Below are 25,180 nucleotides of genomic sequence, written 5' to 3' on the forward strand. Positions count from 1 at the left end.
TGACATTATTCACACGGATTCATCTTCTACCATCTCTCCTAGGGACACAAACAAAACTAAAGCAATCCCCACTCCAAGGGGAAAGCTATGAATGATTTGGCAAGTGCAATCCCAACACAAAGAAGTATCTTGCTTACCTACTTCTAAGAACTTCTGATTAAAATTTTCAGATGAGAGACCACCCAGCTCATGGACCCACACTCATGAGCTCATTTGACTTCTTTAATATTTGTAAGAAGTCACTTTATTTTTTTGTGTATACCCTTCTTTGGGAAATGATTTGGAACTGAAGAGAAAAAAATTTTTCAGGCAAAAAACAAAACAAAACAAAAATATCAAAATGAAGCTCTTCTTCTTTATTCTTCTGAAAAGGAAACTATACTTTTGGTGAGTTAAAAATCCTCTTTATAGTGTCAACCATGCTCCGTCCTTTCCTAGCTCTTTAGTGTTCTTTAGTAAGACCACAAGAACACTGTTGCTAGCAGCTACTCTTCTGTTTATGTTCTAAGAGTCTGTTCTGTGGTGGGAGACATCCTTTCCAGTGGAGTCCCTTCTGTTTGGGAAGAGTAGAAGAGAAGGGATACTTCCTCTGTCGGAAACAACTAGGCAAATGGTTTCATGAATAATCCTACTCCTGGAATGGCCATCCTACCTGGTGACTTATGTAACCGACATCTTGGACCAAGGACTGGGTGAACCACACGCCATCCTGACCCTACATAGAAATGTTCTCTCCCATGAAGTGTCCTTTCTGAGAGTTCCATGCTCCATGGAATGGAACCTGGTGCAGGATATTCCAAGGGGAAATCGAAGTCAGGTTCTTCCACGATGTCACAGGAGGTGTGGGCTGGAGGAACTGTAGAGGCATCTAGGGGAGTCACCTGTTTTATAGGTGAGGACACTTGGCCCTAGAGATGAGCTGTGACTTGCTCAAGGCCACACAACAACTTGACTTTCTGTTCCTCCTCACAGCTGTGCTCTGTGTGATGTAGGTTGTCCTGCTACTACTAAAGTGAGGATGCAAGTCAGAAGAGAAAGGGGAAAAGCCCTTCCACTTTCCAAGCCACAACTGATTGCTGCTCCTCAAGTTGTTAACACTTTGAGACTAAAAGTCAAAACGTTTTTTAAAATTTGCAAGTTGACTTAAAATGATTTTAGCTCACTATTTGTTTGATCCCAGTACCTTATTAGGGTACTTCTAGGACCATCACATTTATAGGACGATGTGCCACATTCCTTGGTAAGATCTGATCAAGACTGTTTTTGATCCCAGTTCCTTATTAGGGAAGACAAAGATAAAATGATTTTAAATTTTCAAGTATGGGATGAAAATGAAAATTATTCATTTGGGCCACTGCAAAATCCTCCCATATTTTTGGATGAATAGTTTCCAATCCTAGCAGAGTAGGGAGGAGAAAGAAGGGAAAGCGCTCACCCGAGAGAATGAGCTATGATGAGATGGACATGGTTCTTAACAGTTTGCAAACACCTGATGCTCAAGACAGCATTTCTCGGTGTTAGTCTACATCTTGCTTTCACTGTCGATGGGTTTCTCAGTGTCATTGTCCTGGGCAATCAGCTGGTATGGTTTCTTCATTTCATTCTCTTCGATCACTGAGTTACCCATTTCAACATCTTGGTTCTTCAGCTCATGTCTTGACAAGTGCTCAACAATTCCAGCTCCCAGGGAGTCACCCAGCACGTTGGTGGTGGTCCGGAGGCGGTCCCTGTGGGTGGAGGGGGAAGGAAGGAGAGGAGGCTCCTGTGAGCACCCCGAGAGCTCAACTTCTACTGTGAACTCTCCTGGGAAGTCTACAGAAAGCCTCTCTTAAAATCCAGGGGGCGTGTCTACCAACTGCACGGTCACATTCTGGACAGAGTAGCTATAAAAGTTGTAAAAACACATAGTCCATCAGTGTCCAGTGACTAGCTGGCTATGGCTACAGTCTCAGCAGTGGGGAAGAACCCCTCTCTTTCTCCTTTTTAAAAATAACTTTTTATTTGTTTCTTCTTCGTTTTTTAAATGTGGTGCTGAGGATCGAACCCAGGTCCTCTCTCATGCTAGGCAAGTGCTCTACCACTGAGCCACAATCCCCAGCCTCTCTCTTTCTCCTTTTATTTAAAATTTCTCTTTTCTCTGATTTACCTTCCATTATGCCAGCAGTTCTCAAAATGTGGCCCTGAGACCCCTGGGGGTCCCCGAGGTCAAAAGTATTCTATAACAACACCAGAACGTGACTTGTCCCTTTCATACAACACCAGAACGTGACTTGTCCCTTTCACTCTCACATTCTCATGAATGCGTAGTGGAGTTTTACGGACTACCTGCCACGTGATGTCAAAACACGCTGGGGGCAGAAGCAGTTGGGATGACTCCAGCTGTCTCATAAGGAGACTTACAAGATGTAAAAATGGGCCCTTCTTCCCACTAAATTTTTGGGTTGCAAATAGTTGTTTCTCACAAAGCAATATTATTTATGTTAGTACATAGTATCATAACTTTCAAATGAATTTAAAATTTTTTAAGTTGTTCTAATATGATGAGAGAGCCCACTTAGATAAAGTTTTTTTTTTTTTTTTAACTCAAAAAGTTTCAAGTGTAAAGTTAAGAAACTCTGAGCATAGTAGCCTCATGCTACAAAAGTGCTGGAGTGACTGAGTGCTGACCAAAAGCCAGAGTCAGGCTGCAGGCTTCCTATGCACCAGTGCATTCAGTCCTCCCAGTACCAGCAGGAGGTGGAGGACCTGAGCACCATGTTTTACAGAGGTGGAGATCAGGGGGTTTGGGTAGCCTGCCAGACAGGGCCTGGACATGATCCAAGTGACTAAGGAACTAGTGAATTCAGCATTTTTCACGCTAGTACTCCTCTGTGTTCTTATAGGTATTCACTTTGGGTATCCCAAAGACAAATTTTTTAAGAATGGAAGTGGACTTATGAGCCAGCAAGGGGCAGAGAAGTAAGCTGGAAGGGTAAGGAGGAGGGCACAGGGATGGGCCCTGGTGGTTAGGGTCTGAGGGTTATGGAGGGTACATTGCTTGGAACTTTCCCCAGAACCCAAAATCAATCCCATGAAGTGACACTAGTTCCATTTCCCACTATCTTCATGGCCACCCCTTGTTTTGGGGGACTCAGATGGGGACAGCTGCATTATATTACACCATTGGAATGGAAAGCACAAGGAGGAAGGGCCTGAACCAGTGTGTGGGGCCTGCAGTTTTGTTCCAGTCACTGTGAGGACGTGTTGTGCAATTCAGAAAGGGCCTTGCTGATTTATGTTGGCTTTGCAAACATCAGGTTTCCCAACTCGGAATGACTTTATGGAGTGAGAAGCATAGCAGCCAGATGCGCCCCATAGTCTGATAGGGGAGTCAGAGCACATGGCATCTTGGCTTGGTGTCCAGATCCCAGCCCGGGATCAGGCAATGAGGACAATTTGATTCCAGGCCAAACTGCCCCCTTCGTCCAAGTTCTTTTGACAGGTGTGCCAAGCTACTTAGCACCCCCAAAGAACGGTGGTGGTGGGGGGCCCTGCAACATGAGCTGGAACTCAGTGGACAGGTACTCACAGGAACCAGTCCACTGCGATGATGAGCGTGATGTCGTCAGTGGGCAGGCCCACAGATGTCAGCACAATGACCATGGTGACCAGGCCAGCCTGAGGAATCCCAGCCGCCCCGATGCTCGCAGCTGTGGCTGTGATGCTGTAGAAAGAAAAATTGAAACAGAAAACATTTTTTTTTTTTTTTAACAAATCTCTCTCAGTCGAGAGTACCCTGCAAAACTCATGGTGCCGGTGCATGATTCATCACGTTAAAAGCTGAGGATATGCTTCAAAAAAATGGAAATGTGTCTAAAAAAGAGTCAATAAGCTAATGATCCTACCAACATTTATCATGTGCTTGCCATGTGTCGCCATATGCTAAGATAGTTTATCTCATTTGTCCTCACAACAACCCCCCCTGAAGCTGGTCCTACTATTACAGCCATTTTTAAATGGAGATACTAGTGGCTATGTTCTTTTTCATGTCCTTACAAGAGTTTTGTAAGGTATAAAATGCTATAGAATTATAGTACTAATTTGGTTCTAATAAGTCCCCAACCCAAGTGGAGGGGTGTTCAAAGAGTGAACTTGAATGATTAGTGTGGTCAGAAATTTACCAGTTCAAAAGCAAAGTGAGTGGTGAACTAAGTTCTGTAGCACTGTACTTTTATTATTGTGTCAGTGTGAACCTGTCAAGTGTGTTACCTGTCTGAGACTCAGTCTGTCAAATGTCTATTTGAAGAGTGATGTGAGAAGGTGATAATATAGTAAACATTACCTTATATCTAAAATGGTAGTAATAAAGTAATAAGACTGTGGCAGAAAATAATCATGGTTCCCTGTACTGTCTCCTTTCTACGGTTCTAGATGTTTTGGCTGGTTTATGGACAACCAGAATGAAGACTACGCTTCCAGCCTCCCATGGACCTGAGGCCAAGTGGAAATGATGGATCAACTTAGAGGCTGGGCTACTTCCCCACTTCCCACTGGCTAAAATTTGGAGGTGGAGATGAGCCGTCCTAGACCACCTAGACAAGGGTAACACCCTAAGTACTTTGGCACCAAGCCTTGGTCCCTTACTCTGTAGAACATCTACCAGCCATAAGGGTTTTGTGGAGCACAGCTGAAAGAGAAATGCATTTCTGTCTTGTTTAAGTCACTGGTACTGTTGTCATTATTTCTAGCTCTAACACATGCAACTGAACCTTTTTTTCCTAACTTGGAACTATTTAACCAACATGCCAAGGTAGATTCAAGAATAGATATTATGGTTTGGATCTGGAATTCAAGAATAAGTGTTATGGTTTGGATCTATGGTTATTCCCAAAGGCTCATGTGCTGAAGGCCTGGTCCCTAGTGCTGCAATGTTTAGAAACGGGGCCTTCAGGAGGTGGTAGGATCACACCTCATCAGTGTGTTCATCCATTAATGGATTCCTAAGCTGAAGTCCTTATTGGGAGGTGGTGGAAACCCACAGGGTAGGGTCTAGTGGGTGGAAGCAAGTCACTGGGGACATGTCCTGGAAGGGTGTATTTTTTTCCCAGCCACTTTCTCTCTCTGCTCTCCTGACGCCATAAGGTGAGCAGCTTTGCTATTCCACACCCTCCCCACTATAATGTTCTGCCTCAGCAGGACCAGAAATAACGGAGCCAGTGATCGTGAACTGAAATCCTGAAACCCTGAGCCAGAATAAATCTTTCCTCCCTGAGTTTGATTTTCTTAGCTATTTTGTCACAGTGATGAAATACTGACTAACACAGTGGGTTAAGGTACCTTGAGATGCTGATCTGCTACCCTAAATGTAGCTAGACTGGGCCTGGAGCTCCCAGAACCCCAAGGCCAGTCAATGACCTCTGGTTGCCTCCTTTTATTTCCAATGCACCCTACAACAATTCTTCTCTAATGGCATAAACATTTATATAGAGTCTAACATAACATTTTAAAATAAACATAACACAAATGTGGGGTTACTGATAATAGATTAAAAGAGAACATAAAACCAAATGCAGGGCATAAATCTGTATTTAATCTTGGTCTGGGAGAAAAAAGTTATAAAAGGCAATTGGGGAAATCTGAAGCTAGACTGGGTATTCAGAAAGTACTTTTAAAATTCTTACTACTGTGGTGAGGTAGAGGAATATCCTTATTTTTTATTTCAATAGTTCCAAGTTAGGAGATACATGACAAATGATATACAGGTGAAATGTTATCATGGTGGAGACAGAGAAGCAGCAAAATGTTACAAAATGTCACAAAACTCTTACAAGCAGCAAAGTGTCTAAAAACAATTTTTAGATCTAGGTAAAGGATGCTTGTCTTGGCTTTTCTATACGTAGGGCAACTTTCATAATAAAAAGCTATGAAAGGAAAAGCAAAAAGCTGACCTATTTTGATCTTCAAATATATCGTTAATAATAATTAAAGCCAAACTCTGTAACAATGAAAAGCAGAAGCCAACTTGGATTAGGAGGCTTAAAGCCCCCTGTTGCCATTAGATTTATAAATCCCTTCTGCCTAGTAACTTCCAGTAGGCCAAAGGGGGAGAGAGTAGTATTTGCATATACACACAGAGAAGCATGGGCTGTCTCTGGAAGGGTACAGGGGAAACTGGCAAGTTACAGTGGTTGCCTCTGTGGAAGGAAACCAAGATTGGGGAAGGTATGGAAAGAAAATTACCTTTCTTGAGACAACTCAAATATAATAGTCAAAAATATTCTCCACAAAAATAAAATTCTCAATCTTACGTGTCGGCACGATCTATCATCTATTTTATACGACCTGAAAACTAACCCCAGAGAAAAACACCAATCCAGTTTTACAGGTGTATTTTTCATTTTCCAATATTGACTATAATAACTAACACATTAATGCTTTTTAAAGCTGAAGTAAAACTTGAGACTTTTAAAAAAGAGGGAATATCCATACTATGTCTTCCATAGACATTAAAAAGAATGAGCTAGATACATTTATAAATGGCATATTGATAAGCAAACCAATCAAGGGGTACACAGTATATGTGATATGATTAATTACAAAAAAGAAGTGTGAGAGTGTCTATGCAAAGGAAAAGTTCTTTTCAAACTGAACATGAATAATGGTTACTTACAGAAAGATGTGGAATGATATGGTGGTGGGTATATGCTTTACTTTTTACTTTCTATACTTCTATACTATTTACTTTGTTATTAATGAGTGCACATATCTGTAATAAAAATCTAAAAACAAAACTAGTCTTCCAATCTCCAACCTCCGGTACATGTGGGATCTTCTTCCCAATCAGTTTCCTCAACCAACCTTCATCACCTTGTCATCTGCTAAAGTCCTTCTTTTAGTTTGTTTTGGTTTTGCTTTTTGGTACAGGGGATTTATTCAGTGGTGTTTACCGGGAGTGGAGAGGTGCTTTACCACTGAGTTATATCCCCAGCCCTTTTGTAATGTTTCTCATTTTGAGATAGGGTCTTAGTTCCCAGGCTGGCCTTGAACTTGTGATCTTCCTGCCTTAGCTTTCAGAGTAGTTGGAATTACAGGGATGTGTCACCACATCTGGCTTGGTGTTATGACTTGCATATGAAGTGTACTCCCCAAATTCCTGTGTTCATGTAGGAATGTCTGGAGATGAAATGATTGGATTGTGAGAGTTGTAACTTCATCAGTTCATCTCAGTTTGAAGAGAGGAGGTGGTAACTGCAGGCAGGTGAGGTGTGGCTAGAGGAGAGGGGTCACTGGGGGTGTGCCCTGGAATGGTTCACCTGTCCTGTAGCCCCTTCCTCCTGCTGTGTCTCTCTGCTTCCCAGCTGCCATAAGGTGAGCAGCAGCCCTCCACCATACATTTACATCATAATGTTGCACCTCATCTTGAGCCCAGACCAATGGATTTGGATGACCATGGACTAAACCTCTGAAACTGTGAGCCAAAATAAACTTTTTCCTCCCTAAGTTGTTCAGGTGCTTGCTCATAGCCACACAAAGTCAACACACTTGGTAAAGTCATTCTCAACGAACATGTTGTGAAGAACTCTCCCTGTACCTGATTGTAATAATCTGTCCGAAGTTCAGGTCAAAGTTGTTAACTTGAGCGATGAAAATAGCAGCCAAAGCTTCATAGAGGGCGGTCCCGTCCATGTTAATGGTGGCCCCCACAGGGAGCACGAATCTGGTGATGCGTTTGTCCACACCATTGTTCTCTTCCAGGCACTTGAAGGTGATGGGCAGGGTGGCAGAACTGAGAACAGGACAAAGAGCATGTCAGCTGAGGGTTCTGGTACTTCTGAGTAAGTCTGTGTTTGGTCTTTTGGACAGACAGTTCCTTCCTCTCCCATGTCCTAACTTAAAGGGAACTAAGTCAGCACTTGTATAAATAAGGGAGAGAGGTTAGGAACAGTGTGGCCCCTCGTGGGATGACTTGGCAGCTCTCCTGCTTCTGGGTTCCTCTGCAATATCACTTCTGATTATCCCCCTTCCCAGCAGCCTGTGCCCGGTCATTCTGCCATTTCTCTCTTAGGCAGATGTCAGCTGGAGAAGGGGATGACTATAAAGAGGAAAGGAAAGTTGACTTCCATTTTGTCCCCCCCCCCCCAAAGTATATATAGCTAGTTAGTCCCTGAATCCCAAATGGTTACGATCAGCATCGGAGGTGAAAAGGCCTATATATTGTTCCTGAAGTTTAAAACTCAGAACAAAATGCCTCCACCTGCCTGCGACCCGAGGAGCCCAGGTTCAAGGTCAAGTTTCAGACACATTTTCTCAGAGGGGTAAGCCACACACCTTGAAGAGGTTCCCAGAGCTGTGATGAGCGCCTGCAGCAACCCTCCAATGAAAACCCAAGGGTTCTTCCGGGTGACCAGGAAGTAGAGGAGAGGAAGGACGATGACGGCATGAATGAGCAGGCCGACGATGACCGTCACCGTATACATGGCCAGCTGCCCCCCGATCACCCCCATGTCTTCCATCTCCACAATCTTCCCTGCGATCAGGAAGAGGATACCCAGCGGGGCGTACCTGTGGGGAAGCCACACAAGACACCTGGAGGTCTAGTTTCCAACAAGTGGCCAGACAGAGGGAAAGAGGGTGGGTTTCCAAACTTTTCTTCCAGGATGCTATTGGGACTTTGTAGAAAGTGAGTTTCTTTCTTTTCTTTTTTAGTTATAAATTCCCCTGAATATTGCTGAATCAGTCTTTCCTCTCACTTAGAATTGTTCAACATTTCTCCTTATACTGTACCTGGTCTTCAGATGCCACCCACTCCCCTTGCCCCCAACCTCTGCTAAGTGCCAGGACTGCCACAACCCACTGTACTTAGATCCAGACTTTGAAGCATTTTGCACATCATAACCCGCACCCCAAGGTAAGGCAAGAGTCACACAATACCATGCTGGTGTTTCAGATTTGCCTTCAGCCCTTTATTCCAGGGCCTTGATGATTTTTTTTTTTCCAAATTTACATGCTACTTAGAATATTACTTAAGATTTTTCTTCAAATCATCTTTTTACTTAAGTAAACTTAAGAGAAAATTTTGTGTTATAGTGCAAATGGCAAAAAACTAGTACCATAAATAGGAGACCATTAAATAATTTCAGAACTGTTAAAATTAATAAGATTTATGTATGTACCACCACAATCAGCTTATAGGTGTTCTGAGTAAGTAACGATTACCCACAGGCTGTTACTGCCATTTGTGAGCCTTCCGCTGCAGACGATGAGAGAAAAAAACAACTGACCACAAAATGACTTGTGGCACTGAAATAACCCTGGTTGCTCAAAGGCCCCACTGCCTGGTTTCCAACTCCCTTTGTATGATGTAAACTCACGTTAGTAAAAACAGAGAAGCCAATCACCCTTAAGGAGAAAGGTCTGCTGGGAACTGCGGAAGACTTACTGCAAACTGAAAAGCACAATGCTTCTTTCAAATGTCCTTTAAAAATACAGGCCAGGAAATCACAGGAGTACCTGTTTTCAGAAATGCAATAACTCAATGTTGAATGTGTAGTCAAACATATAGCTAGAAAAGCTGCATGTGAGGTTCATTCAGTGACCTTGAAAGGGCTTCTTTCATACAAGAGGTGAAAGGTGGAGGCATTTTAATAATATGAAGATAAATGTCCACTTTCAACCCTGCCAGGATTTCAAAGGAGCCTTCCAATCGGAGGCTCCTGTGGAGACCACATTCTGACCCGTCTTTGTGCACAAGTTCATATCCATCTTGTGCAAACTTCTAAAAAGTGGATTTCTCTGGGCATTGGTGGTATTAAAGACAAAGGACATTTTTAATCATGTTGGTGAGTGAGTGCTTTTCTTAGAAAATAGATGCTGCCTCAGGTGCTAAGGAGGAGTCTAGATGTTAAAAATACAGGATAAAAGATAAGCAGCCCCCACAAGAGGCCTGAACCAAGCAAAGGATTCTCTCCCTGCTGGGCAAAGTTTACTTCCCTGCTGCAGTCCGGCTGCAGCAAAATAACCGGTGGGTGACGAGGAACTTGTGTAGATTGATACAGCAGGAGTGGGAGCCGTCTATTGTAGGACAGCAGTGGTATATATACCTTCCACACAGCTTATCTTAATTAACATAAACTAGATACAGCAGTCAACCAATAAGGAATCTCCACACTTAATGGCATTAACATAAACTAGATACAGCAGTCAACCAATAAGGAATCTGCACACTTAATGGCTCGCTGGCGTTACTTCATAAACCACTCCCTCTGCAAAATGCCAGGCGCCATCCAGACTTGTTTACAGACTCTAACACTTCCCAAGGTCAATGTTCCATTTTGGATTCAGTCTTTCCTTTTGTCTTCTGCTCCTGGATTCATTAAAGGAAGTCTTGCTATTGTGTCCTAGTGTCCCATGATTCTTCCCGAGTCCTTCTACACATTGCGGCAGAGCTGCCGTGTATGTTTCTTGAGGCTCAAATATAGAGAGAAGACCTCAATTTTTCTGAGGATCTGGGGCCTCTGTGTGCCCTTCCCTCTACTGGGATGCTCTTCTCCTGCCACTGTGTGACTGTTTTCTCTAGGTCATCCATATCTTAGAAAACAGTGTCACCCCAGAAGCCTTTCTATCCCCTCCAAGGCAACTTCATGCCTTCTCCCAGTCACCTGCTGTCTTATGTAAGTTTTTCACAGCACTTGTGACTAAAGCATATGGTTAATTTATTTGCATATTTGTTGTTTGTCTCTCTTAAAAGCACGACAAGATCCAGGACATCCTCCTAGGTTCTCTTCATTGCTGTATCCGAAACGCCTGGCATTCCATGCTTGTAATATATAGATACTCAATAAAATATGTCCGAAATGAATAAAGGAATAGATGGAAAATGAGGAAAGAGGAATGGGATTCCATAAACACTAGGGCATCACCTTTTGAAAACAAGGAAGTAAACTTATTAAGAGAGACTTGCAGATGGGTTTTAGGCCTCTATGGGCCCAGAAATGCATTACTTTTCTTGTGCTTACCAGAGTGAGATCAATTGCAATTGGCCATCCGGCCTGGTAGCATCTTTTGCAGTACAGAACACATGTTGATGGCAATAAGCATCTTGTATATAGCTTTATAGCAAAGGGAAATACATACCACATTATCACTGCTACCAATCTCATGATGGCTTCGTTAAGAGAATCAAAGAAGTCTTTCAGGGCTTGCCCCTGTTCCTTCATGTTTCCAATCACAAAACCGAAACACATGGAGAAGACAACTAGCCCCAGGGCATTGACCCCATTCACAGATCCCGGAACTGGGACCATCTCCTCTGTGATCCGGGAAAGGGTCTCCATGGCCTCTGACACATTGTTTATCACGGCACTCACGAGGCTTTCGTTGGACTGAATGGGCACTTTAAAGCTTCTCTTCTCATAGTTGGTTTTAAACTTAAAAAAAAAAAAAAAAAAAAAAACACAACACAAATTAAAAGAGATTTTCATTTTTTTAATAATTTCTGTTGTTCAAATTTTCTATGATGATATACATTGCTTTATTTTAAGAACATAATGTTATAGAAAGTACTTTATTATCCATGCACGTATCTATGCATCCATCTATCGCCTCTCTATGTGGCAAACCCCTATTCCTCAACACACACGCACACATGTGCACACAAACAAATACACATAAATCACAACACACACTCAAATACATAAAAAAATCATGACAGAAAAGAGATAACTGGGTAAATATATTGAACCAAACACACACATGTGCTTTTGCTTTCTCCTGAAACCCTAATAAAAAGACAATAATGGGATTTTAAAAAGCCATAAAAACCAAATATTCACAATAGTCCTTTTACTCCCTGTAGGGATCGTGCTATGAGACCATGAACAAATCACCTAACACCTTTTCTCTCCTATTCCACAGCTGTCAAACAGGGATAACTGTGCTGGTTCTACCTCACAGGGCTGTTGCAATGGTCAAATGAATCATAACATATGAGAACATTTTGTAAATTTTAAAGAACTAGGCTAAGGTTGGCTCAGTGACAAAGCCTTTCAGGAATTAGACTCAGCTGGGGATTTCAGTGGACATTAAAAATGAAAAATCTAAAAACACCACTGTTTAAATAATTCCTGATATTATCAGTTCTTAAGAAGAGGTGCCTGGTGAATAGTTGGTGTCGTAATCTTCCAGTCTGGGTCTCCAAGTTCATGGTGGTATTTCTCTTCTAACTCAAGAGATGGCCTTTCCTGGATAGCTTCAACATAAAGGTGCCAGGTGGGATGCTGACAACATTGCTGTGGCCACATGAAATAATGAAGCCCAACCTTCTATGATATTAATGAGAGTGAGATTCCTGGCCTTGACAGTGATGGTAGCAAAGCATCAGTAAGAGTAATAACACATGAATGTTGAGAGCCTAGAGGAAGCGTGGCCAGACAGGAAGTGCTTGGCCATTTCTTTGTCAAAAGTACGTGGGAGACTTTCTGGTCCATTGGGAAATCATTATTCCCAAAAAAGGACATGGCTGCTGTCAATTCTGGGGATGCATCCCTGAACAACCTGTGGTACTGCTGGGAGTTTCAAGCAACAAAGGACATCCTGTTCTAGCCAGCTCTCAAATATCTTCACACTGTTGGGTGCTTATGCATTTTACAGATTGTCCATGGTAGATTTTCAATTCTGGTCAGCTTTTTCTATGATTCCAACTCTTTCTCCTTAGACACAGTTTGCAGCCTACTCAGAAACTGTGACCTCATTTGCATTCTGGTCTAAGCCAAATAGATCTGGGGAGATATATTTGCTTCCCCTTCAAAATCCTGTAAATGCAATTCCAAACCAAATACAATAAATGTTCATGAATCAGCACTTTTCCCATCTGAAAGATCTGGAAATCAGCATTTTGATATCACCCAGTGCCAGCTGACTAACTAGAATAGTCAGCCCCGTGGTGCTAGGGTTGGCTGGTTGTATTGAAAGGGGTTTGTTATTTATGGTTATAGTTGCTTTTGAACAAAGAAAGTTGGATTTTTGGCCTCTCTCTATTTTTTTTTAAAGGAAGGATTCTGTTGAAAATTTGCAAGTGTGTGCATGCAAGACCTATTAAAAATAGTCTCGATAAAAATTTTAAAAGGGAAAAAACAAAGGGGAACTTAAATGTGTAAAACTTGGTTCTCCATGAGGTCAGGGTTTTGTTTTGCTGGTTTTTATAGATCCCAAGCAGAAAGGTTAGGGAATTACAACAGAGGTGAATTGACACCATCTGGAGAAGTGTTTGCAACTATTATTTAATCCAGAATGTCTGTTTCCCTTTTCATATTTTGAGCAACAAAGCTTTTATAGTCAAGTGAGCTTAAAATGAGCTTTTCTGATTTTTTATTCCCTAGTAGTAAAATGTATCAATATCTACAATGCAGAAGGCTAAGAGTTGCTTGGATGTGAGGCTAGAAGGAACAGAATCTCACTACAGCCTTCAGGTAGGTGTCTGATCACCTTAAATACTGCTTTTTAGGAAACAGATCTGAATTCTGTGTCTGCCATTTATTACCTGTGGGAACTGGTGAATGTTATACAACCCTCCTCCTCTCCTCCGTTGTTATAAATGAGTGGCCTCTTCAGTAAAAGGAAGACAGAGATGCTCACCATATTTTCGTGAGGGCTAAATATAACATTAGTACTTGGCATACAGCAGGCATTCAAAAAATGATACCAGTCCTTTCTGATATGGTTCTGTTTTAGAATCCCTAAGGCCTTTAGTAGTGATAAATAGTCCAATGATTTTTAAAATCAAACCCAGAAACTAGAGTAGTCTCTTTAATCTTTAAAGCAAGTTATTAATGCAGTTTATATTGGAGTTTGCTTGCTTCATGGGCTTTCACATATGGGAGATGCGGGACAGGGAAAGGAAAGAGGCCACTTGATTAGCCCTCTTAACAATAATAAGGACTCAATGTGCTACCTGTGTGTAGACACACAGTGCTCAGTAAATGGCAAGACTTCAAATACAAGGTAAGAACCATTTCTTGCCCCAGATTTTCTAGAAAACACTGGTGCTTTCCATCTGGTTGGCAAGAGAAATTTTCTTATTATGGAGAAATGGGGTTTGGGGAATAGAGGGTCCCACTTGGTATGGTATGCCAAAGAGGAATTTCAAGGGTGAATTAGTGGCTATAGAGTGTTTACCTGTTTAAAGCAGGCTTCCACCAGATTTGGAGGGAACATATTCCTGCAAAGAAAATAGCAAGCAATTGAAAAATTTCCCACAGTAAGTTTGCTCCTTAAATAGTTTCATTGTGTTGAAGGTAGACATTTCACGGAACCATGCAGCAAATGAAGAAAGAGAAATTTTGGTGAGTTTTATGACTTGAAATGAAGCATATGGTTATCCCTAAGAGTGGCCCATGTAATTCATATTTTTCAGGAAGTCCCAAATTCACCTCGACTGTCAGCTATTGGGGTTCTTTGTTCAGCCACTATGCCATCAAAACCCTGCTCCAAGGAAGAATCAAAATGAGAATGGAACACCTTTAATCATTAGCAGCATAGCTGACTGAGGTATTATTTAGTAGTGGTTATTTGGGTTATTGTTCCATGTGTCTAGCTCTGAATCCAAAGTTCATGGTTGGACTGTGAAATTTTGTTCTCCAAAAAATCCTCTCAAAGGCTATTGGGGGATGGAACATTGGCAACGAATCCCTGGAGGCTCTTTGGTGGTCAATGGAAGATGGTGCACGAAATCCAAACTTGAGGCTTCTGTGGCAGGGTTTGTCACTTTCTCAGAGACTGTCAGAGCAGTTGTTTGAGTTCACTGTCAGGGAGGGGCAACATTCTGGCTACCCAGTGTGACACTGGACAAGGCATGGCACCCATTTGTGTCCTAGCTGACTCATCTGTTAAAGAGGAGATTGGATGAGACCCTCATTGGCAGGAAACATGACCCAGGCAGTTAGATGGGCTCAAGATTCCAAAACTCGGGGCTGGGGTTGTAGCTCAGTGGTAGAGCACTTGCCTAGCATGTGTGAGGCACTGGGTTCAATCCTCAGCACCACATATAAATAAATAAAATAAGATAAAATAAAGGTCCATTGACAACTTAAAAAAAAAGGTTCCAGAAGTTGTATGTATCACAGCCCTACATTGGGTTATAAACTTGTTTCCTTTTCCTTCATATCTATGCTCCTTGTATTTGCTTCTATAAACCTTGATAGAAGTTTGTGTAGAGGAGATGCTAGGATAAAGGCTCAAGCCAAGTGACTGGGTGGAGGCTGGATATTCATACACTTGTCACTAAGGCAAAAGGGGCCAGGAATTCACAGTACTCTGATGGACCAACCATATTGGGGATTGCAAGAGTCAACCCTTCAAATCAGGGTAGAAATTACAGGAAAAGAGAGTGTGATGAAATACCTCTGATCCAAACTACCTGAGGTCAAGTTCATGGAAACACAGTGAAAAGCTTTAATTAACTTTATGAACTAAATAAAAACATAGTTATTGGGTGCCAACTTGGTTTGAAATCATATGATAGGGTGGCGTGTTAATGTCTGACCATTGTGATTAACTCCCTGAAAAGGGCTTTCCAGAATGGGCCTCAAGGGCTGGCAGGGCTTACATATAGATGGTGCCAAGTTACCCACAGTGGAAATTGGGGGGTGGTGCTTAGGAGACCCTCATTCCCCAAATCTCTTTGGACTCTAGCTGCCAGAGACCTGCTCCTTGAGATGACATACAAAATCAATCCCTTGGGGGAGCTTCCTTCAGATGATCAAAGGGAGTCCTTCAGAGTGTGTATCTAGGACAGGCAACCTAGCCACTGCGCAGGTGAGTTGTGAAGAAGGGAAGAGAAGGTTAGGTTTGGGGAACACAGTTTGGATGAGGCTACTTGGTGGGGGAATGCCAAGCAGATGGGGGATGTAGAGGCCTCTGCTGGGAAGTCATCCACCTGCCCTTGCAGACCCATTCTCCATTCTTCTCTGTGCCACTGGGCCATGGCATAATGATTCTTTTGCCTTCTGGTTGCCCCCTGGGTGTGTCTAGTGGAATCACTGGTAGGTCACAGGGTAGAGAGAGAAAGTGGCCCATGTGTAGATTCTCCCAGCTCCCTCTTTGATGGGTTTGGTGGCAGCTCCTTTCCTTCAAATAAGCTAGAGCTTTGGTCCGAGGCCCCCGTCCCAGGGCTACAGCTTTTTCTGGGTTCCAGCAACAGCTCCCTTCCTTTGTCTATTCATAGCCAGGATGGCAACAAAATGGCTTCCTACTGTCAGTCCTCTGGTGCCCAGCATCCCTTGGAGGTTCCCTTAACCCTGCTTGTACTTTGCAAACCCTCTTCAATGTTCCTTTTGAGTATAGTGTATGCTTCTTGCTAGGACCTGACTGATCACAGGGCAGGTGCACATGAGAGAAAGCAGGAATGCACTAGGATCAGCCTCTGGCTTGCTTTATCTTCCTGTGAAAGGTGAACTATTACCAAGTCTGGTCTGAGTATTAGCTAAGACTTGCTTGTAGTCAGCTACCCTTCAATGTTTTATTACTGATCTGCCAAATTCTTTCTTCATAAATAGTACAAGAGGAAAAACTTGGGGAGGCATTGACCAGACAATCTCTAAAGTCCTTTCTGGAACTATATTGTAATGTATAATGAACAATGAAACAGATCACTAGTTCTAAAAACCAGCCTGAAAGAATAAGACTTCTGGAAAGTAAATTACTAATATTCCAAGGTGAACTGCACAGTGGAGAGAACTTAGTGATAAGATTCTGAATCCTAAAAGCAGGGCTCTCAAAATCTATCCCTTCTCCCTCTTCATCTTACATCTTTTATATGAGCTCAGAAAATAGATTCTTAGTTCAATTTCTGTTAAAAAAAGAAGTAAAGACGTGAGCTTTGTTCCAAGCCTGGCAAGGCTGGTTCAGTAAGACACCTCTTTCAGGGTTTGATTCTCTTCCCCAAATAAGGGAGGCTAGTGGTCAGCATATACCCCAAAGGATGGGCCTGCAAGGACGTACCTGATTAGATCCAGGAAGGCATCTGCAGCGGTCACTTGTACAATTTTGCCTTCTCTGTACATGTTTTCCTTTGTGCCCTTCCCAGGGTGGATGATGATGACAATGATTATGCCAATCACCACAGCAATGATGGTGGTCGTCATGTAATAGACTACAGCTCGCATGCCCATCTTCCCTGATGCCTTACTATCTAGGGCGGCCATTCCTGGGGAAGGCAAACAGAAGGAGAATTTCAGGAGTCAGATGAAGGAGTTCTGCAGTGGAAGACAATGGAAACCACATTTCCTTCTGTACTCCCCTTCATTTGTCCCACCGGGCAGTATGTGGTAGGAAAACTTGGCCCCACATTGAATCAGAGGATCACAAAAAGGGAAGGGAAAAGCCGTGGGGTGGCTGAGTATCAGTGAACATGTGATCACCCATTTTCTGCCCCAAGAGTTGATTCCACTTGGCCAAATAAAACCTGCTCTGATGGGTTTGAAAGTGCAAGTCATTTCTTCCCCTGGTTACTACTGGTGGAGGAGCCTACAGGAGGAGTTGTGAGTAGTGTGTGTGTATGTATACAGAAATAACAATAAAAAAATGTCCAATAGGATAATCTAAATTTACTTCAATTTCAAGTATGTGGTGATTTACAGTGACTAACTGCCATTAGATTCTTTCCAAAGAGTGACTATTCTATTAATGTTCTGGGGAATATATATTTTATATGGTGTATTTTATGTAACACTGAAGTTATTATTCCCATCACCTGTAGATCTATCTTCAATTTGCATTTTAGGTAAACACTTGTCCTAAAGTCAAAGTTCTCACCCTAGTTCTCTGCTGGTTCATCTCATCTCATCAAATTAAAAAAAAAAAAATTATTTTGGTGGCGTTCTTCACATTCCTGCCCTGTTTTCCTCTCCTTGCCCCAGAAGGTCTAGGATACGTCGTTGTGAGTTAAAATACCCCTTCCCCTCATTTTCAAGACATCTTCAGAGTCAACTTGAGAGAAATTTTCATCTTGCTAAAAAAGAGGCATGACTTTGAAGGTGGCCGGGTGGCACTAGCTAGTAGGACACAAATCAGTGCTTCTTGGGCTGCAAAATAGTTGGAAAGGACACAAAACTCTCAAAAGACTAAATCGTCTCTAATAGGGGTCTTCCATATCATTTGCTGCTTCCTTACTTTTCTTCTTTCTTTATCCTCCCCAATTCCTCTGTAACACTAAAATCCTATTATATCCTATTCCAATTAGAATTCATCAGACTCTAGGAAATAAAATGTGTAGGTTTTAAATTTTTTTAAAAAGACTGTTTTCTTTACTATTTATGTTTCCATAATGTATTAAAAGATTATTTTAAATGCATTTAAATGATAGATATCAGATTCTAATGTTGGTTCAATATTTAGGTAGTGACCATGTTCACATAAATGTACTTAGAACAATGTGAAGCATTAAAACAAACAAACAAACAAACAAACAAACAAGCAAAATGTCCATCATGGCCAGGTAACTGGTTGGGTTTGTCAAAAAATGATACTGAAGATATAAAGGTAAAAAAATGAAGCCATGACTTTCAATTTACAATTCCATTTGTATTCAAGTCATACAATCTGTAATCTTCATAATAAGCATACACTTAGTATCTGGTATGTTCTTATTTTTAACAACAACCTATATAGCAGATTTTTTTTTTTAAATTAAGTCTAAGACTAAGGTTTTAGAATCAAGTTTAATGGAGTAGAAACTTGAACTCAGAGTTTATGTAACTAAATTTACTGAATGTTCTGCTCCTGAGAAAACCAACTGCAGCTCCCACAAATGAGGAGGCCAACTTGGCTTTAGTGCATGAACATAACCTCCTTTGTCCTTGCCCACTTTCTTGAAACCCAGGGCTAAGTGTCTAGTTATTGAGATGGCACCACTTCAGTAATGAACTACATTATAAATGGGCTAATCTGTTCTCAGCTGAGGTGTCCCCTCCCCCCACTTCCATTCTCAGATCCGAATCCTTTGAAAAGAACTTGACTTTCTGTGCTGGTGATGATTTATCCTTCCCATGATTGCCTGAACCAGTCACCACTGAGGCCTGCAATTCTTCTGGCTCTTTCCCTCCTGACCCAGGAGTGGTGGAAGCACAACAGGCCGGATATCTCTGCTAGGAGGTACCGGGCCACAGTTTTCTTCCTCTGAGATGCTTTCTTTCCCTCCTCCCATTCTGTGGCACTGCTCCATTCTCATGCCAGCTCTTCTCTGACGCTCCTGTCACTAGTTTTGACCTATAGCTCTCAGAGACAATGCTAAATGATCAAGAGGGCACTGGAGAACAAAGTGGCAGACAAAGAGGTTCCATCTTCCCCCAACTCCCTGGGGAGACAGACAGGGAAAGTTATCCCAGTATCCACAGCTGTTGGGCTATCAACTCTAGGAAATAAAATGTGTAGGTTTTACATTTTTTGAAAAATAAAAACCAATACTGAAGTATTTTCTCCATACTTTCTATCCTGAAAAAGCTGAAGACAACCAGCACAAGGCATTCTCTTAGCCATGAGCACAGAAGGAGAACCAAGAGTAAATTGAGAGGCCTCACCTACTTCTGCATGTTGGCCCTTTCTTTCTGAAAGAGAATAAGACCACAGTGGCTATTGTTTTAGCTAAGGAAGAGCAGGGGTGGGTATCTCCATGAAGGTCTTTGTCCTAAAGGGGGCTGAGTCCCACACAGGATACTTGCACACCTTTGCTCCTGGGGTGCTCCAGCTTGTAAAACTAAAAAGACCATCAGGAACAGGGCCATACATCATCAGCAGGGATGCAAGGGCCTTAATACTGGGGAACCAGGAAAGTGGAGAAAGAACTCTGGAAGAGGAAACCCCAAGTGAGCTTCCTTTCCCTCACCTGAACTCTCTTTCCCCCAACCTTGTGAAATATGAGACTAAGCTTAGTGCCAGAAACTAAGCACATGTCAGAGGGTCTGGAGGCAAGGTTAAAGTACTAAATCACTTTGTAGAAAAGGGAATTTGCGAAAGAATGCCCTAAATGTTTGCAAAGGAGAAAGTTTGCATTGAGCCTTGTCACTTACTTTAAAATATATGGGAGAAAAGGGTACTGGGGCGATGGGGAGACAGGAAACCACTTGGGTATGGGGTATTTGTGGGAGTGTGTTACAACAACCATGCATTCATGCATTTATCTAAGTGTGTATTTGAGAAATACATTCCAGAGAGAGCAGTAAAGATAGGGATCTTGACTTGTCTCTCTTTCTCTTTTTCTTTTTTTCATTGGGTCTGGTTTAGCCCCCTTCAAGACATCATGACATCTTTATTATGAAAACAACCTGCCATTGGAATCAAGACCTTCGTGAGACCCAAGAAATTCTATCTTGTACGATTGCTACAAGTACCATGATGGCTCTTGCAGTCACGACAATGTATTTGCATGTTTCGTGTTAACCAAAAGTTAATTCAAAACACACAAAACATACAAACACATTATATATTTTTGTATACTTGCTGGTCCACTGACTCACCAAGTTTTGTGTGTGATGGTACATGTTTATTCAATTCAATGACAATTCTATAATGCAGATGTTGTTGTTATTATTTTACAGGTGAAGAAACAAGAGATGATAGAAGCTAAGTAAACTTCCCAGTGCTGCACAGTTAATAAACAACAGTGGCAGGATCCAAACCCAAAGTCCAAGAGTATCTTTACCACTTTACTTCTTAAGGACAAGCAAGGAGCCACTGTATTGTACTTGCTTGTTATCATGTTGACTCTCTTAGCCTTCCGACATTGCATTCAATGTTGAGATGAGCCACTTGGCTTGAGGAAAATTCTATGGAGGGTTGTCATTGTGGAAAGCCTCTGTCCAGTTCTTCTGCATTCCCTAAACATACCTGAAGGCTGAGCTGAGGAATGCTGGCCACCAGAAGGACTAGCTAAAGAGCTGAAATATTAGCACAAACTCTTCACCATTCCAGAACATGCATGTTGTAATAGAGGGTGGAGGGCCATGGATTCTTGCTGGCTGTGAGCACTTGAGTCTTATTTTCCTTTTTTGGAAATCTGCCCATCAATAACCAGTTATCAAGCAAGGAACCAATTCTGCAAACCTATGATATGTTCACCAATGAGTTAAACCTTGAAAGGAGACTGAACAGGCTTTCTAGAATGTACAAGATCAAAACTTTGCTTCAAAGACTTAAATAGTTTAGGCAGCAGTCACTTGGAAGATACAGAAAAGAAAGAGAATTCTTTGAAACTATGATGCAATTATGTTTTTGTCTTTGAAGACAGTCTTTGGGTGATCAGTTTAGCACAACAAATATGCACCGAATTCATGGGATTTTGTTTTCCTTTTTTGAGGGGAGGGGAATGAATATGTATGTGGAGCTCTGTAAATCTGTATTGTAAATTAGATTCCTTTTGGTATAATATTTGATATGACTTCTTGGATAAGTGAAATACGTATGCAGCCAAATATTAAAGGGTAATGTAAATAATTCCAAGTTACTAAGGTTCTGCCATTTGCATGGATTTCATTCTCTCATCTGTTGAAATATTTATGTCTTATAAATTAACGTGTTTCAGTCTGTCTCCTCCTATCCCAACCCCAAAACCGTCTCTGGTTTGGAAACGTGGAATCTAAAGCGGCAGACTTCTGTTTTGAATTGTCTTTCCACTGATCCTTATGACATTCCATTGTTCTTCCAAGGCCCCTGGATCAGGCCCAGAAAGAACAGAAAGGGATAATGGCAACTGCTGATGCAAGAAGATTGTTCTGCTTCAGTTTTTATTTTATTTTAGATGTACTCCTTCTCCACAATGCAGTTCTCAAACATCATCTAATGAAAGCCGCCTGTTCTCAGCCCTCCTAGAATTTCAAGATGGGCACACTTACAACCCAGATGAGCTCTAACATGTACCGTATTCATGTGAATACAAGGTGATTTTTTAAATAGGAAAATGAAACTCTAAATCTATAATATACTTTATAATGACAGATTTACAAATAGGTCCCTAAGTCCTATGCAGCTTCCTCCTGCTGGATTTTGGGCACATGGTCACCCCAGAAAGGGGAAGGAGCCAGAGGCCAGAAAACTCCCAGAGGAAAGGCAAGAGAGTGAGAACTTTACTTCTTAAGGACAAGCAAAGAGACACCACAAGCGAATTACTTTCTTGTTTTTCGGGTTTTTTTTGATAATATATATAGTTTTTCTGAACTACAATATTTTCTTCAACCTCTTTGTAGAATAACCACTAAGAAACTAAAAAGTTCTGTGATTCCATGGGTTCCAGAACCAAAGGTGAATACTTAAAAGTGAGATTCCTTATTGCTGGTAAAGAATAACTGTACAGAATCACTGTATTACAACTTTGAATTATAGTTCCTGAGCAGGTAACAGCCTCAGAACTTAATTAATGTATTTATTTTTAAAATATATTTTTTATTTGTCAATAGACCTTTATTTTATTTATTTATATGTGGTACTGAGAATAGAACCCAGTGCCTCACACATGTTAGGTAAGCACTCTGCCACTGAGCCACAACCCTCAGAATTTATTTAAAAGACAATATTCTAAGGACTTAAGGCCAATCTCAGGCTAAGAAAATTAAGATGCTGATCTCTGGTACCTGGACAGAAATCACATATGGACAGAAATCGAATGAACACTGTAACAAGGGGGAAAGTTTTAGAAAAGTTTTACTTTTTGGGATTTTGAGAATTTTTAGAAGCACATTCCTTTAACTTAATTAATTTTTAAAAATAGCTCAGGGATTAAGAGTGTAGGCTGTGGAGTTAGAATACCAGGATTCCACTTTTGCCTTTGGTACCGTATGGCCTCTCTAAGCCTCAGTTCTCATCTGTACTATGGGAATAATAAAAGCTCCCTCATAGGCATTAAAAAGGGGCTTCTGTATGGTGCTTGGACCATGGTAAGCTTTTGGCAAATCTTAGCTATTATTACTAATTAAGCAGATAAATAATAACCATGCTGCTCACCAAGTATAATTTCACCTCTCTCAGCCTCAGTTTATCATCTAGAAAGAAGCTAATCATACCTAGGTGGCAAGATTAAACATAACTACACACTGTACAAAGGAGGCCGCGGATAATGACAGTCACAATAAGCCTATGTTTTCCTCTACTAGAACTTAGTGCCAAGAGAGCAGAACCATCTGTTTTCTTCATTGCTGTACCTCAGAGAACAAAACCAAGGAAGCATTAGAACAGCGCTGGCACCCAGAAAGCACCTCTAGTTATCTGTTGATGAAACAGTTGTTGTTGTCCTGGGTAGAGGCCACACACACTTATTTTTTTTTTTAAACACTTAGATTGGGTTACTATACAGATTATAAGAACTAAAGCTGCTTTTGCTAAAATACTCTGAAATTTAGATTCTTCAATTTTGATTGATCTTCCCTCAATGAATCTAAAATAATGAGGTTCATTCTATCTGGAACAATGAGAGATAGACCTTGTGGGGAAAAATAGACCAAGTACACACGGCCTCATCTGGAACTTCACTCCTGGACCTGGGAGGTCGTTACTGCAAGGTGTCCCCAGGCAGGCCAGGAGGGTCAGGATGCTGGCAGCCCCTACTCCCCAACACCCAGACCCCCGTCCAACTGGCCCTTTGTCTTCCCTCTCCCACTCTTAAATTTTCTAACATATTTGATAACATATTTCTGACATCCTCTGCTAACCTATTTCACTCTTTCAAATGAACCTATGGAAGTCATTGCTAATATTCCATCTGTCCATATCTTCAGAAGAATAAGTGAATAAACAAAAAAGTAAAAAGGAAAGAAGGGAATGGCACAGAGGAGTTAGGGCTACATAAGTGCTTACTGTGCATATCATGAAATCAGTTTAGTGAATCATGACTAGTATTTTTATTCATTAATGAAAAGGTTATAGTAGAAAATACCAGAGTGTGTCACATTTGATAAAGTACTATTTTATTAAAAGGTTTTTTTCAGCCCTCTGGGTATATGCATATATGTACCAGGTCACAGTGCAAAATGTTTTTATTATTGTAGGTGCAGGTTTGCAACACTGGTATCTACCCCGATTCTGATAATAGCCCAGGCTTTAAAAAGAAGCTATGAGCTGTGGTCTTCCCTTCTCATCATTTTCACTTCCTGTTACCTTGGGCTGCCCACTAGACCCAAGAACTCATTTCATCTCACTGGGGAAGGCCAAGAAAATGAAGGTGCTTAGCACTGGTACCTGGTCAATTCACCTGGACAGAAATCTTACGGGGGAAACAAAGGGGAAAGCTTTAGAAAAGTTTTACTTCATGGAATTTTGAGAAAAGAAGGCAATTTACTTTTATTAGTGTTTCCTAGTGAAGAATTAAATCATCTTCACAAAGAGCTGAGAAAGATCTTGTAGCATTCACAGTCATTCACAGTCAATTAAATCACAAGTATTTTCACATGGGTATTCACGAGGGCCAAAGCTTTTCTGACATATGTTCATAATATCATAGAACTTGCCATTTCATTTACCTGGAACACCACTCAGCTTTATAAGATTGAACGCCACGAAAATGACAAGGGAAAGTCTGTCACGAACTTGCCACTTGTCAGGCAAATGGATTTTTAAAATTCGAGCCTTAAAACTTGTCAACAAGTCTTTTTCTTCGAGCTCCAGTGTTCCCTAGGAAAATGAAGTGCAGAAAAGCAAAAAGAAACATTCTCCTTTTTGAAAGATTGTATAAATGGAAAAAAAAATCAGTGGAGCAGACAATATTATTAGTGGCAGAAAAAGTCAAATAAATCACTTTTACCCTCGGTCTGGTAGGGCTAAGCAGACAATTCCTTTTCTCTGGCTACAGCTATCCTTTGAGAATGAACTCCCACATAAGGAAGCACTGAGGGGAAACTGAGGCCCAACTTCCATCACTGCTACCTCTAATGTCCAGGAGTGTCTAATGCCCTTTGGCTTAACCTTTGGAGAGGAGACTGCCTGTCCTGGCCATCCAGCAGTGGTGGCTTCTGAGTCTGAGGTTTTGCTTCCCGTTGCCCTAGTCTTGAACATTCAGTGGACTTTCAGGCTCACACAGCCCTGTGATGGTCTTGTCATTTGGCTTGCCAGGGAGCCCACCGCAGGGACTTCCTCTCAGTCTCAAGCAAGGTCGCCAGAAACTCTCAAAAGGGGCAACCCTGAAATTCTCTTCTCAGAGGCCCACAGCTGCCGACTCGAGACCCAC

General features: G+C 41.6%; 1 protein-coding gene across 2 annotated transcripts in view; it reads right to left on the reverse strand.

The window, feature by feature from the left end:
• Positions 1-1,069: 1,069 nt before the first annotated feature.
• The window catches only part of Slc1a3 (solute carrier family 1 member 3), a 75,965-nt gene continuing 51,854 nt past the window's right edge, over positions 1,070-25,180 (reverse strand). The window contains exons 1-8 of one of the 2 annotated variants that reach the window (XM_077795514.1): positions 19,034-19,043; positions 16,975-17,179; positions 14,152-14,194; positions 11,113-11,405; positions 8,308-8,541; positions 7,571-7,765; positions 3,569-3,703; positions 1,070-1,727 (exon numbers count right to left, since the gene is read on the reverse strand). In XM_077795514.1, the coding sequence (XP_077651640.1) occupies positions 1,523-1,727; positions 3,569-3,703; positions 7,571-7,765; positions 8,308-8,541; positions 11,113-11,405; positions 14,152-14,194; positions 16,975-17,177 (1,308 nt within the window). In that variant the 5' untranslated portion in view covers positions 17,178-17,179; positions 19,034-19,043 and the 3' untranslated portion in view covers positions 1,070-1,522. Of the gene's footprint in view, positions 1,728-3,568; positions 3,704-7,570; positions 7,766-8,307; positions 8,542-11,112; positions 11,406-14,151; positions 14,195-16,974; positions 17,180-19,033; positions 19,044-25,180 lie in introns of those variants that run through there. The other variant, XM_026401789.2, reaches the window with a different exon arrangement.

The sequence above is a fragment of the Urocitellus parryii genome, chromosome 1, assembly GCF_045843805.1.
Source record: "Urocitellus parryii isolate mUroPar1 chromosome 1, mUroPar1.hap1, whole genome shotgun sequence".
In the NCBI taxonomy this organism is placed as follows: domain Eukaryota; kingdom Metazoa; phylum Chordata; class Mammalia; order Rodentia; family Sciuridae; genus Urocitellus; species Urocitellus parryii.